This window comes from Nerophis ophidion, linkage group LG24 (genome assembly GCF_033978795.1).
Source record: "Nerophis ophidion isolate RoL-2023_Sa linkage group LG24, RoL_Noph_v1.0, whole genome shotgun sequence".
NCBI classification, from domain to species: Eukaryota; Metazoa; Chordata; class Actinopteri; order Syngnathiformes; family Syngnathidae; genus Nerophis; species Nerophis ophidion.
Genome location: NC_084634.1, coordinates 1,398,018 through 1,413,391, shown reverse-complemented (window position 1 = coordinate 1,413,391; position 15,374 = coordinate 1,398,018). Strand labels below are relative to the sequence as shown.

Here is a 15,374-nt window from a genome sequence, read left to right as displayed (position 1 = left end):
TACGGCTACGCAATTAGCTAAAAAGTTAGCATAATAAAATTAGCATGCCCACAGTTCAAAGTTATAGAGCGCCGAAGTGTATGGCTTTACAAGTTAGCATGCTAATGATACAATGCTAACTGTTATTGTGTCATGTACAAAAATATTTGCTAAAAAGTTAGCATTATAACATTAGCATGCTGACAGTTAACATGTCAAGCACAAAGTTATAAAGCTCTAAGGTGTATGGCTGTAAAATTTGCTCAAAAGTTAGCATTTTACATTAGCATGCTAACAGTTGTGTAAAATAAAGTCAATAGTACTGAGGGCGTACAGCTACAACATTTGCTAAAAGGTTAGCATGATAACATTAGCATGTCAACAGTTAACGTGTCAAGCACAAAGTTATAAAGCTCTAAGGTTTATGGCTGTAAAATTTGCTCAAAAGTTAGCATTTTACATTAGCATGCCAACAGATGTGTCAAATAAAGTCAATAGTACCGAGGGTGTACAGCTACAACATTTGCTAAAAGGTTAGCATGATAACATTAGCATGTCAACAGTTAACGTGTCAAGCACAAAGTTATAAAGCTGTAAGGTTTATGGCTGTAAAATTTGCTCAAAAGTTAGCATTTTACATTATTTGACACATCTGTTGTCATGCTAAAGTCAATAGCACCGAGGGTGTACAGCTACAACATTTGCTAACATGTTAGCATGATAACATTTGCATGCCAACAGTTAACGTGTCAAGCACAATGTTATAAAGCTCTTAAGGTGTATGGCTGTAAAATTGACTAAAGTTAGCATTTTACAATAGCATGCTAACAGTTGTTGTGTCAAGTAAAGTCAATAGTACTGAGTGTATAGCTAAAAAATTAGCTAAAGTGTTAGCATGATAACATTCACATGCCAATGTTATCATGCTAAATTTTTAGCTAATTGTGTAGCTGCATACCCTCAGTACTATTTGCTTCGTACTTGAAACAACTGTTAGCATGCTCAAAAGTTAGCATTTTACAATAACACGCTAACAGTTGTTGTGTCAAGTCAATAGTACTGAGTGTACAGCTAAAAAAATTAGCTAGTGTTAGCATGATAACATTCGCATGCCAATGTTATCATGCTAACACTAGCTAATTTTTTAGCTATACACTCAGTACTATTGACTTTATTTGACACAACAACTGTTAGCGTGCTATTGTAAAATGCAAACTTTTGTTTCAAGTACAAAGTAAATAGTACTGAGTGTACAGCTAAAAAATTAGCTAGTGTTAGCATGATAACATTCGCATGCCAATGTCATCATGTTAACTTTTTAGCTAATTGTGTAGCTGTATATCCTCAGTACTATTTACTTTGTACTTGAAACAACTGTTAGCATGCTCAAAAGTTAGCATTTTACAATAGCACGCTAACAGTTGTTGTGTCAAATAAAGTCAATAGTACTGAGTGTACAGCTAAAAAATTAGCTAAAGTGTTAGCATGATAACATTTGCATGCCAATGTTATCATGCTAACTTTTTAGCTAATTGTGTAGCTTTATACCCTCAGTACTACTTACTTCATACTTGAAACAACAGTTAGCATGCTAATGTTAAAATGCTAACTTTAGTCAATTTTACAGCCATAAATGAAATAACAGTTAGCATGCTAATGTTAAAATGCTAACTTTAGTAAATTTTACAGCCATAAACCTTAGAGCCTTATAACTTTGTGCTTGACACGTTAACTGTTTGCATGCTAATGTCATCATGCTAACATGTTAGCAAACAGTTAACACGTTAACAGTTAGCATGCTAATGTTAAAATGCTAACTTTAGTAAATTTTACAGCCATAAACCTTAGAGCTTTGTAACTTTGTGCTTGACACGTTAACTGTTTGCATGCTAATGTCATCATGCTAACATGTTAGCAAATGTAGCTGCACACCCTCAGTACTATTGACTTTATTTGACGCAACAACTGTTAGCATTCTTGCTGTTATCGCGTCAGAAGTGAAACACTTGCTCATTTGGAGACTCCGTTTATGTCGTTAACCGACGCTATTTGACTAGCCAGCTAACTGGCAGCATTTCCATCCAATTTTCCACCAAATCTTTTTCATCAGAATTTATTTAGCGCCTCTTTCCAGAAAGCCAAAGTGCTGTACATCCTTCACCCGGTCCACGAGTACCAAGTACTCACCGTGTAATGCTGTTGGGGCTAAAAGCTCATTTAGCGTGTAGCCTAGCATTAGCGATCAATGATTACGATCAATGATCCGAAATAGTAAGATGCAAAATCAAGGAAAGCGGGAATGAAGCTGGGTGAAAGTCCTGAATGGGAGAAAAGAGGAGTACTCATCGGTCTCCCTCCCACACGCAGTTGCACTCCCGCAGGGGGTTCCTCAGGCGCATGGCGGTGACCACGGTGATGCGGTTGGCCGACATGCCCCGCAGCTGGTTGATGAGCCCCTGCACGGTGGGGCTGGGCCAGGGGTGTCCGTTCAGGTAGTCCCTCAGGATGAAGGAGCGCTCCACCAGCAGCTCCAGCCGCTCCAGGTGCCGCAGGCGGTGGAGGCTCAGCAGGTCCTTCTCCGGCTCCCGGCGGAAGAACCTGCGAGGCCAGAGAGCGCGGGGGATCAGCGGGCGGTGGAGGGAGACCCGGGGCGGGGAGAGGGGGACTTCACCTGATGCGCAGAGTCTTGAGCTGGGGGAACAGCATGGGGATGCGGCGACACAGGCTGCCGCTGGAGCGGTTCTGCTCGATGTCCAGGTGCTCCAGGGACAGGACCTTGGGGGCGATGGAGTCCAGGTCCTTGAGAGTGATGGCCACGCGCAGAGTCAGGCTGGTCACGCTGGCGGGGATGGTGGTGGTGTAGACCGCCAGGGAGTTCCCACCTGTCTCGGAGCAGGGGGGACACACGCACTAAAGTCAGCGCCAAATACCCAGATTCTTCTTCATTGATCCATTCGTTCAGATTACTTTGCCAGAACCCATTCCGATTGGAATCGAGACATTAGTGTCTGAATCAAATCGGATCGTGAGGTGCCAAACAATCTCAGTTTATCGAATATTAGGTTAGAAGGGTAGTATCAGTCTAGCACACACTAAACTCCATTCACATCCCGATTCTTATCAATTACAGTCTTGGAAAGTGATTACAAACATTCGGAATCGAATCATCACCAGAGGAATCGGATCGTTGGGTGCCCCAACAATCTCACCTTATTGAATATGTGCGGGAAAAAAAATCGATTCACGTCCGAATCCCGATTCTTAAAGGGGAACATTATCAGCAGACCTAAGTAAGCGTCAATATACACCTTGATGGTGCAGAAAAAACACCAGCTATTTTTTTAACCGATTTCCGAACTCTAAATGGGTGAATTTTGGCGAATTAAACGCCTTTCTGTTTATCGCGCTGGAGGCGATGACGTCAGAATGTGACGTCGCCGAGGTAACACACCCGCCATTTTCATTTTCAACACATTACAAACACCGGGTCTCAGCTCTGTTATTTTCCGTTTTTTTGACTATTTTTTGGAACCTTGGCGACATCATGCCTGGTGGGTGTGTTGTCGGAGGGTGTAACAACACTAACAGGGAGGGATTCAAGTTGCACCACTGGCAAGAAATCTGCCGCCAGACCCCCATTGAATGTACCAAAGTGTCTCCACATTTGACCGGCGATGCTAAAGCAGACGTGGCACAGAGATGTATGGATAACCTGCAGATGCATTTGCAACGATAAAGTCAACGAAATCACAAAGGTGAGTTTTGTTGATGTTGACTGCCAGCTAATCGATGCTAACATGCTACGCTAATCGATGCTAACATGCTATTTACCGGCGGTGCTAAAGCAGACATAGCACAGAGATGTATGGATAACCTGCAGATGCATTTGCAACGATAGTCAACGAAATCACAAAGGCGAGCTTTATTGATGTTGACTGCCAGCTAATCGATGCTAACATGCTATGCTCATCGATGCTAACATGCTACGCTAATCGGCTCTAACATGCTATTTACCGGCGGTGCTAAAGCAGACATGGCACAGAGATGTATGGATAACCTGCAGATGCATTTGCAACGATAAAGTCAACGAAATCACAAAGGCGAGTTTTATTGATGTTGACTGCCAGCTAATCGATGCTAACATGCTATGCTAATCGATGCTAACATGCTATTTACCGGCGGTGCTAAAGCAGACATGGTACAGAGATGTATGGATAACCTGCAGATGCATTTGCAACGATAAAGTCAACGAAATCACAAAAGGTGAGCTTTATTGATGTTGACTGCCAGCTAATTGATGCTAACATGCTACGCTAATCGATGCTAACATGCTATTTACCGGCGGTGCTAAAGCAGACATGGCACAGAGATGTATGGATAACCTGCAGATGCATTTGCAACAATAGTCAAAGAAATCACAAAGGCGAGTTTTATTGATGTTGACTGCCAGCTAATCGATGCTAACATGCTACGCTAATCGATGCTAACATGCTATTTACCGGCGGTGCTAAAGCAGACATGGCACAGAGATGTATGGATAACCTGCAGATGCATTTGCAACGATAGTCAACGAAATCACAAAGGTGAGTTTTACTGATGTTGACTGCCAGCTAATCGATGCTAACATGCCACGCTAATCGATGCTAACATGCTATTTACCGGCGGTGCTAGAGCAGACATGGCACAGAGATGTATGGATAACCTGCAGATGCATTTGCAACGATAGTCAACGAAATCACAAAGGCGAGTTTTATTGATGTTGACTGCCAGCTAATCGATGCTAACATGCTACGCTAACTGATGCTAACATGCTATTTACCGGCGGTGCTAAAGCAGACATGGCACAGAGATGTATGGATAACCTGCAGATGCATTTGCAACGATAGTCAACGAAATCACAAAGGCGAGTTTTATTGATGTTGATGCTAATCGATGCTAACATGCTATTTACCGGCGGTGCTAAAGCAGACATGGCACAGAGATGTATGGATAACCTGCAGATGCATTTGCACCGATAGTCAACGAAATCACAAAGGTGAGCTTTATTGATGTTGACTGCCAGCTAATCGATGCTAACATGCTATGCTAATCGATGCTAACATGCTACGCTAATCGGCTCTAACATGCTATTTACCGGCGGTGCTAAAGCAGACATGGCACAAAGATGTATGGATAACCTGCAGATGCATTTGCAACGATAGTCAACGAAATCACAAAGGTGAGTTTTATTGATGTTGATGCTAATGGATGCTAACATGCTATTTACCGGCGGTGCTAAAGCAGACATGGCACAGAGATGTATGGATAACCTGCAGATGCATTTGCACCGATAGTCAACGAAATCACAAAGGTGAGTTTTATTGATGTTGACTGCCAGCTAATCGATGCTAACATGCTATGCTAATCGATGCTAACATGCTACGCTAATCGCCGCTAACATGCTATTTACCGGCGGTGCTAAAGCAGACATGGCACAGAGATGTATGGATAACCTGCAGATGCATTTGCAACGATAGTCAACGAAATCACAAAGGAGAGTTTTATTGATGTTGATGCTAATCGATGCTAACATGCTATTTACCGGCGGTGCTAAAGCAGACATGGCACAGAGATGTATGGATAACCTGCAGATGCATTTGCAACGATAGTCAACGAAATCACAAAGGTGAGTTTTATTGATGTTGATGCTAATGGATGCTAACATGCTATTTACCGGCGGTGCTAAAGCAGACATGGCACAGAGATGTATGGATAACCTGCAGATGCATTTGCAACGATAGTCAACGAAATCACAAAGGTGAGTTTTATTGATGTTGACTGCCAGCTAATCGATGCTAACATGCTATGCTAATCGATGCTAACATGCTACGCTAATCGCCGCTAACATGCTATTTACCGGCGGTGCTAAAGCAGACATGGCACAGAGATGTATGGATAACCTGCAGATGCATTTGCAACGATAGTCAACGAAATCACAAAGGCGAGTTTTATTGATGTTGACTGCCAGCTAATTGATGCTAACATGCTACGCTAATCGATGCTAACATGCTATTTACCGGCGGTGCTAAAGCAGACATGGCACAGAGATGTATGGATAACCTGCAGATGCATTTGCAACTATATTACGTTTCCTTCCACCCACATTTAATGCGAAACAAACACTTACCAATTGACGGATTTAAGTTGCTCCAGTGTCAAAAGATGCGAAAGTCCTGATCGTTTGGTCCGCACATTTTACCGGCGATGCTAACGCAGCTATTCGGCCATGCTATGGCTATGAATAGCGTCAATAGCTTCAGTTTCTTCTTCAATATTTTCATACTCCAACCATCTGTTTCAATACATGCGTAATCTGTTGAATCGCTTAAGTCGCTGAAATCCGAGTTTGAATCCGAGCTAATGTCGCTATATCTTGCTGTGGTATTCCCATTGTTTGTTTACATTGGCAGCACTGTGTGACGTCACAGGGAAATGGCCAGTGTCTTCGCAGAGAGTCGAAAATAAGGCACTTTAAAGCTTTATTTAGGGATATTCCGAGACCGGTAACATTTTCAAAACAACTTCAAAAAATACAACAAGCCACTGGGAACTGATTTTTACTGTTTTTAACCCTTTTGAAATTGTGATAATGTTCCCTTTTAATCTACTCATTATTTTTGAAAATCGATTAAAAGCTGAAAAATCGATTCTGAATCGAATCTTCAGCCCAGGAATGGAATGAAGACATTAGTGTTCAAAGATTCACACCTCAAATTACAAATGTGGGTATCGGTCTGATACCAAGTAGTTATAGGGGCAGTATCAGTATAAATACGCACACACAACAACAAAAAAATCGATTCACATCCGGATCTTGATTCTTATCAATTACATTCTTAGAAAGTGATTACAAATTGAAAATCCATTCTGAATCGAATCATTACCAGAGGACTTGGATCATTGGGTCCAAACAATCACACCTTATTGAATATGTTGGGGGTGTGGCAAAAAAAAAAATCGATTCACATCCGAATCCCGATTCTGAATCTATTCATTATTTTAGAAAATCGATTAAAAGCTGAAAATCGATTCTGGATCGAATCTTCAGCCCAGGAATGGAATGAAGACATTAGTGTTCAAAGATTCACACCTCAAATTACAAATGTGGGTATCGGTCTGATACCAAGTAGTTATAGGGGCAGTATCAGTATGAATAGACATACACAACAACAACAACAAAAAAATCGATTCACATCCGGATCTTGATTCTTATCAATTACATTCTTAGAAAGTGATTACAAATTGAAAATCCATTCTGAATCGAATCATTACCAGAGGACTTGGATCATTGGATGTCCAAACAATCACACCTTATTGAATATGTTGGGGGTGTGGCAAAAAAAAAATTGATTCACATCCGAATCCCGATTCTGAATCTATTCATTATTTTAGAAAATCGATTAAAAGCTGAAAATCGATTCTGGATCGAATCTTCAGCCCAGGAATCGAATGATTTGTGTTCAAATAGTCACACGCCGAATTACAAATGTGGGTATCGGTCTGATACCAAGTAGTTATAGGGGCAGTATCAGTATGAATAGGCAAAAAAAAAAAAAAAAAAAAAAAAATCGATTCAAATCAGGATCCCGATTCCTAATCTCTTCATGTCCTTTAGAAAAACAATTGAAAGCTGAAAAATCGATTCTGGATCGAATCTTCAACCCAGGAATGGAATGAAGACATTAGTGTTCAAAGATTCACACCTCAATTACAAATGTGGGTATCGGTCCGATACCAAGTAGTTATAGGGGCAGTATCAGTATGTATAGGCACACACACACAAAAAAAATATATATATATATATCGATTTACATCCGAATCTCGATTCTTATCAATTACATTCTTAGAAAGTGATTACAAATTGAAAATCCATTCTGAATCGAATCATTACTAGAGGAATTGGATCATTGGATGTCCAAACAATCACACCTTATTGAATATGTTGGGGGTGCGGCAAAAAAAAAATCGATTCACATCTGAATCCCGATTCTGAATCTATTCATTATTTTAGAAAATCGATTAAAAGCTGAAAATCGATTCTGGATCGAATCTTCAGCCCAGGAATCGAATCATTTGTGTTCAAATAGTCACACGCCGAATTACAAATGTGGGTATCGGTTTGATACCAAGTAGTTATAGGGGCAGTATCAGTATGAATAGGCACAAAAAAAAAAAAAAAAATCGATTCAAATCAGGATCCCGATTCCTAATCTCTTCATGTCCTTTAGAAAAACAATTGAAAGCTGAAAAATCAATTCTGGATCGAATCTTCACCCCAGGAATGGGATGGAGACATTAGTGTTCAAAGATTCACACCTCAAATTACAAATGTGGGTATCGGTCTGATACCAAGTAGTTATAGGGGCAGTATCAGTATGAATAGGCACACACAAAGTAAAAAAAATGGTTTCACATCTGAATGTGGTGTGGGTTCACAGAGTGTGGCACATATTAGTTAGAGTGTTCAAGTTGTTTATATCACAAGCATCAGTGTAAAAGGTATGGCTGATGACCAAGTGTGCATTGCATTCTCGTATGAGAATCAGCAAAATGCATGACAGCATGCTGTTAAGGTGGTCATGATGACATGTTGTAGAGCAGTGGTCCCCAACCACTGGGCCGCGGCCGCAGAATTATTATTTTTTTTTATTTATTTTTTTTTATATCACACTCAATTTTTTACTGCATTCCATTGGTAAGTGCAGGAGTGAGAAGAGGTTTTAAAATGATTAGCTCCTGCTTACTTTTACCGCATGCCTTGAATAAGTGCAGGAGTGAGAAGAGGTTTTAAATTAATTAGCTCCTGCTTACTTTTACCGAAAGCCTTGAATAAGTGCAGGAGTGAGAAGAGGTTTTAAAATGATTAGCTCCTGCTTACTTTTACCACATGCCTTGAATAAGTGCGGGAGTGAGAAGAGGTTTTAAAATGATTAGCTCCTGCTTACTTTTACCACATGCCTTGAATAAGCGCGGGAGTGAGAAGAGGTTTTAAAATGATTAGCTCCTGCTTACTTTTACCACATGCCTTGAATAAGTGCAGGAGTGAGAAGAGGTCTTAAAATGATTAGCTCCTGCTTACTTTTACCACATGCCTTGAATAAGTGCAGGAGTGAGAAGAGGTTTTAAACTAATTAGCGCCCCCCCGGCGAATATTCAAGGACATACAGTTTATACTTGGAATAGACCGTGCAACTAATCATATCCTGTAAGTTGCAGTTAAAATCGGGCCCACATTAACTCTTATGGTCCACATTCTTGGTGCTGGTGACGTGGCTTCTTGGTCCAGGTCTGAAGGACCACAGCAGATATGAAGTCTGAGTCCAGGGAGGAACATTCCAGGCCTGGATGAAGACACCTCATTGTGATGTACATTGCAGCAAGGACCGCCCCGTGTTGAACACTAGCTACTAGGAGGGACAGACAGCACTCAGACACATTGTGTATACAATTGTATACAATAGGACTCGAACCTGAGTAGGTATTGTGGACAACATTGGGACTTTTGCACACTTTTCTCCCCCTTCTCGTAGGACTTGGTTGGGCGTTTTTTGGACATTTTCGGCGTCCCGGGACTTGAGGGACTCGAACCTACGTAGGTATTTTGGACAAAATTGGGACTTTGCCGACTTTTCTCCCCCCCTCCCCACGGGACTTGGCTGGGTTCGTTTTGGATATTTTGGGGGTCCCGGGACTTGCACGTCAGACTTGTGGGATTTGAACCTGGCTAGATATTTTTGACAAAATCGGGACTTTTTCCGACATTTCTCACTTTACTCCACCCCTTCCCGTGAGACTTGGCTGGGTGATTTTTGGACATTTTGGGCGTCCTGGGACTTGTGAGACTCGAACCTGGGTAGGTATTTTGGACAAAATTGGGACTTTTTCCGACATTTCTCCCTTTACTCCACCCCTTCCCGTGAGACTTGGCTGGGTGTTTGGACATTTTGGGCGTCCTGGGACTTGAGGGACTCGAACCTGGGTAGGTATTTTGGACAAAATTGGGACTTTTTCCGACACTTCTCACTTTACTCCACCCCTTCCCGTGGGACTTGGCTGGGCACGTTTTGGACATTTTCATAAAGTTTAGGTCTCGTCCTGGGACTTGCGCTGCCGGTGGCGGGACTCGAACCTGGGTAGAAATTTTGGACAAAATTGGGACTTTTTCCGATTTTTCTCACTCTTCCCTCCCTTTGGACATTTTGGGCGTCCCGGGACTTGTGAGACTCTAACCTGGGTAGGTATTTTGGACAAAATCGGGACTTTTTCCGACATTTCTCACTTTACTCCACCCCTTCCCGTGAGACTTGGCTGGGTGTTTGGACATTTTGGGCGTCCTGGGACTTGTGAGACTCTAACCTGGGTAGGTATTTTGGACAAAATCGGGACTTTTTCCGACATTTCTCACTTTACTCCACCCCTTCCCGTGAGACTTGGCTGGGTGTTTGGACATTTTGGGCGTCCTGGGACTTGAGGGACTCGAACCTGGGTAGGTATTTTGGACAAAATTGGGACTTTTTCCGACACTTCTCACTTTACTCCACCCCTTCCCGTGGGACTTGGCTGGGCACGTTTTGGACATTTTCATAAAGTTTAGGTCTCGTCCTGGGACTTGCGCTGCCGGTGGCGGGACTCGAACCTGGGTAGAAATTTTGGACAAAATTGGGACTTTTTCCGATTTTTCTCACTCTTCCCTCCCTTTGGACATTTTGGGCGTCCCGGGACTTGTGAGACTCTAACCTGGGTAGGTATATTGGACAAAATCGGGACTTTTTCCGACATTTCTCACTTTACTCCACCCCTTCCCGTGGGACTTGGCTGGGTGATTTTTGGACATTTTGGGCGTCCTGGGACTTGAGGGACTCGAACCTGGGTAGGTATTTTGGACAAAATTGGGACTTTTTCCGACACTTCTCACTTTACTCCACCCCTTCCCGTGGGACTTGGCTGGGCACGTTTTGGACATTTTCATAAAGTTTAGGTCTCGTCCTGGGACTTGCGCTGCCGGTGGCGGGACTCGAACCTGGGTAGAAATTTTGGACAAAATTGGGACTTTTTCCGATTTTTCTCACTCTTCCCTCCCTTTGGACATTTTGGGCGTCCCGGGACTTGTGAGACTCTAACCTGGGTAGGTATATTGGACAAAATTGGGACTTTTTCCGACATTTCTCACTTTACTCCACCCCTTCCCGTGGGACTTGGCTGGGTGTTTGGACATTTTGGGCGTCCTGGGACTTGAGGGACTCGAACCTGGGTAGGTATTTTGGACAAAATTGGGACTTTTTCCGACATTTCTCCCTTTACTCCACCCCTTCCCGTGGGACTTGGCTGGGTGTTTGGACATTTTGGGCGTCCTGGGACTTGAGGGACTCGAACCTGGGTAGGTATTTTGGACAAAATTGGGACTTTTTCCGACACTTCTCACTTTACTCCACCCCTTCCCGTGGGACTTGGCTGGGCACGTTTTGGACATTTTCATAAAGTTTAGGTCTCGTCCTGGGACTTGCGCTGCCGGTGGCGGGACTCGAACCTGGGTAGAAATTTTGGACAAAATTGGGACTTTTTCCGATTTTTCTCACTCTTCCCTCCCTTTGGACATTTTGGGCGTCCCGGGACTTGTGAGACTCTAACCTGGGTAGGTATTTTGGACAAAATCGGGACTTTTTCCGACATTTCTCACTTTACTCCACCCCTTCCCGTGAGACTTGGCTGGGTGTTTGGACATTTTGGGCGTCCTGGGACTTGAGGGACTCGAACCTGGGTAGGTATTTTGGACAAAATTGGGACTTTTTCCGACACTTCTCACTTTACTCCACCCCTTCCCGTGGGACTTGGCTGGGCACGTTTTGGACATTTTCATAAAGTTTAGGTCTCGTCCTGGGACTTGCGCTGCCGGTGGCGGGACTCGAACCTGGGTAGAAATTTTGGACAAAATTGGGACTTTTTCCGATTTTTCTCACTCTTCCCTCCCTTTGGACATTTTGGGCGTCCCGGGACTTGTGAGACTCTAACCTGGGTAGGTATATTGGACAAAATCGGGACTTTTTCCGACATTTCTCACTTTACTCCACCCCTTCCCGTGGGACTTGGCTGGGTGTTTGGACATTTTGGGCGTCCTGGGACTTGAGGGACTCGAACCTGGGTAGGTATTTTGGACAAAATTGGGACTTTTTCCGACATTTCTCACTTTACTCCACCCCTTCCCGTGGGACTTGGCTGGGTGTTTGGACATTTTGGGCGTCCTGGGACTTGAGGGACTCGAACCTGGGTAGGTATTTTGGACAAAATTGGGACTTTTTCCGACATTTCTCACTTTACTCCACCCCTTCCCGTGAGACTTGGCTGGGTGATTTTTGGACATTTTGGGCGTCCTGGGACTTGAGGGACTCGAACCTGGGTAGGTATTTTGGACAAAATTGGGACTTTTTCCGACACTTCTCACTTTACTCCACCCCTTCCCGTGGGACTTGGCTGGGTGTTTGGACATTTTCATAAAGTTTAGGTCTCGTCCTGGGACTTGCGCTGCCGGTGGCGGGACTCGAACCTGGGTAGAAATTTTGGACAAAATTGGGACTTTTTCCGATTTTTCTCACTCTTCCCTCCCTTTGGACATTTTGGGCGTCCCGGGACTTGTGGGACTCCAACCTGGGTAGGTATATTGGACAAAATTGGGACTTTTGCCAACTTTTCTCCCCCCTTTCCATGGGACTTGGCTGGGCACATTTTGGGTGTCCCGGGACTTGCACTGCCGGTGGCGTGACTCGAACCTGGGTAGGCATTTTGGACAAAATTGGGACTTTTTCCGACTATTCTCACTCTTCCCCCCTTTGGACATTTTGGGCCTCCCGGGACTTGAGGGACTCTAACCTTGGTAGGTATTTTGGACAAAATTGGGATTTTTGCCATCTTTTCTCACTTTCTCTCCACCCCCCCTTCCCATGGGATTTGACTGGGCGCGTTTTGGACATTTTGGGCATCCCAGGACTTGCGCGGCTGGCGGCGGGACTTGTGGGACTCCAACCTGGATAGGTATTTTGAACAAAATTGGGACTTTAGACAACTTTTCTCACTTTCTCTCCACCCCTTCCCATGGGACTTGACTGGGCGCGTTTTGGACATTTTGCACGTCCTGGGACTTGGGGGACTCCAACCTGGGCAGGTATTTTGGACAATACTTCTGATTTCAAGTGTATACATTGTGTCCTCTAAACGTCTTCTGGCTCCAGATGAAATGAATAGCAAAACACTTTCCACTCACCTTAGTGTTTACCATCAAGTCTTTCTTTTGACAGCCCCTCGCGCTAAAGTTGTCCGAGTGCAAACTGAGGCAGTATTTGTCGGTGATAAAACTGTCGTCGAATCAAAATTTACGACCAAATAATTTACGGCAAATATAAACAAAACACCGGTGGGAAGTGATAATCGATAAAATACAAGAAAAAAGCCAACTGGGCAGTAAATTGCGCGTCCTTTTTGATTTCAATGCGTAAAAAGACCCAAAAAGTGCGTTAACGCCAACACTGAGTTCGATCCTGGCAAAAACTCACCGATGATGCTGAGAGACTCCAGGTTCTTGAGGGGAGTCAGCCAGGAGGTCAGGCGACAGTCCACGCCATCCCGGATGTACCTGTAGCGCACCGTCAGCGAACGCAGCGAGGTCAGGCTCCAGAGGGCCGTCTCGGGCAGGATGGTCTCGGGGTAGTCCACTAGCTCCAAGGTGGTCAGGGCCGGGCCGCCGTACTGGGAGCCTGAGAAAGGCGGGTCGATGAAAAGCTTGCACGTGACAATACGAGGACGGTGTTTACCTGGATGCCGAGGGTCCGGGGGGCTCAGGTAGTCATCCGGCAGAGGTTCCTGGGGCTCCCCCCGCATCCCCCACGAGAGGTGTTTGAGCTTCTTCAGGCGCACCATCATGTGGTGGAAGTCCTCACGGGGCACGGGGCGCACCTTGTCCAGGCCGTAGCCCTGCTGGTGGAAGAGCAGGTAGCGCAGGTTGCCGAGCTGCGACACGGCCGCGACGAAGGCCACGGTGCACGGCAGGCTGACGTTGCACACGCTCAGGTGCGTCAGCCGCTCCTTCAGGTGGGCGATCAGGCCGGGGCCCAACATGGGCTCCGTCCAGGTGGTGTCCCGCACGCCCACGTCCCTGATGTCCGGGAACTGCATCAGGTGGTCCAGGTACTTCTGCTTGTAGACCCGCCCGCCGTCCACGAACACGATGGCGGTGAGCGTCGGCAGGAACTTGACCAGCCGCCGCCACTCCTTCCGCCGGAGGTGGCGCACCGCCACCCGGGTCAGCTTGCGCTGGCGCAGGGTGTCCCAGAAGCCGAAGGTGTAGCGGCGCAGCTCCGTCAGCACCACCGTGTACCTCCTCCACAGGTAGGGGTGGTCCACCAGCTTCTTCAGGGCTCGGCAGCAGCCGCGGACGGCGTGCTTCTCCTCCGTGCTCAGGTAGCTGAACACCGACACCCACAGCTCCGGCGGCATCTGCGGCAGCTCCGACATCTTGGCCGCCCCCACCAACCCCGCCCGGTCAAGTCCGAGAGCGAGGCTCCCTCATGGAAGCTAATAAGTCCACTTGGATTAATTCACCATTAAGTGCTGTTAATACTGGCTAAATGCCCGGATGTTGCACTACTGCCAAATGCCCGGATGTTCCACTTACTAGCGAAATGCCCGGATGTTCCACTTACTAGCGAAATGCCCGGATGTTCCACTACTGCACCTTTAATAAGGTACAATCGTCACTTAGGAGAGTTCACCACTAATTGATGTTAATTCTGGCTAAATGGCCGGATCTTCCTCCTTCAAGGAGGTGAAATTGTTACCTAGGAACATTTTAAACTGACTTAAGCTCCCTGGACGAGGTCAGGTTAGCCTAGCCTAGCATGCGCGGCTATATTGTCACACTTGACATATCGCGCCTTAAGATCTCTTCTCAGAGCACACGCCAGCATCAACGAGTCCGACTTTGTCGCGCACCGCGTTTTTATATCTCATCGTAGCAAACAACGCTGGCTTTGTAGCCGTCCATTAATGATGACGTCAGAGGCCTACAAGAGCGCGGCGGGCTTTAGTCGCCATTTCATTAAAGTCGACGACGACAAGCGCGACTTTTTATAAAAAAAACGCTTTCCTTGTTGCCGCCGACAGCGAAAAAAATGTCGAGTAAATGCGGAATAAATTTACCAAAGGGCCTCTGTTGTCGAGGAGGATGCCATCTTGACGTTAGGCACTCAGCGTTCTTTCACAGTGCGCATGTGCGGCGGTGCCGACGTCATCGCAATACAAATAAGCGTCAGGTTGACAGTGCGCATGTGCGGGGGTGCTGACGTCTTCCCGATATTTTATTTAAAAAA

General features: G+C 45.1%; 1 protein-coding gene across 2 annotated transcripts; it reads right to left on the bottom strand.

The window, feature by feature from the left end:
• Positions 1-2,076: 2,076 nt before the first annotated feature.
• Positions 2,077-15,297, bottom strand: LOC133541926 (uncharacterized). 2 transcript variants are annotated; one of them, XM_061885647.1, is made up of 4 exons: positions 13,821-15,297; positions 13,563-13,763; positions 2,651-2,865; positions 2,077-2,577 (listed from the first exon to the last, which is right to left on the bottom strand). In XM_061885647.1, exons 1-4 carry the CDS (start codon positions 14,518-14,520, stop codon positions 2,215-2,217), a joined length of 1,479 nt encoding a protein of 492 aa, XP_061741631.1. In that variant the 5' UTR covers positions 14,521-15,297; the 3' UTR covers positions 2,077-2,214. The 2 variants fall into 2 exon arrangements, with proteins under 2 accessions (XP_061741631.1, XP_061741632.1); XM_061885648.1 differs by having other exon boundaries at positions 2,651-2,861; positions 13,821-15,296.
• Between the last annotated feature and the right edge of the window lie 77 nt (positions 15,298-15,374).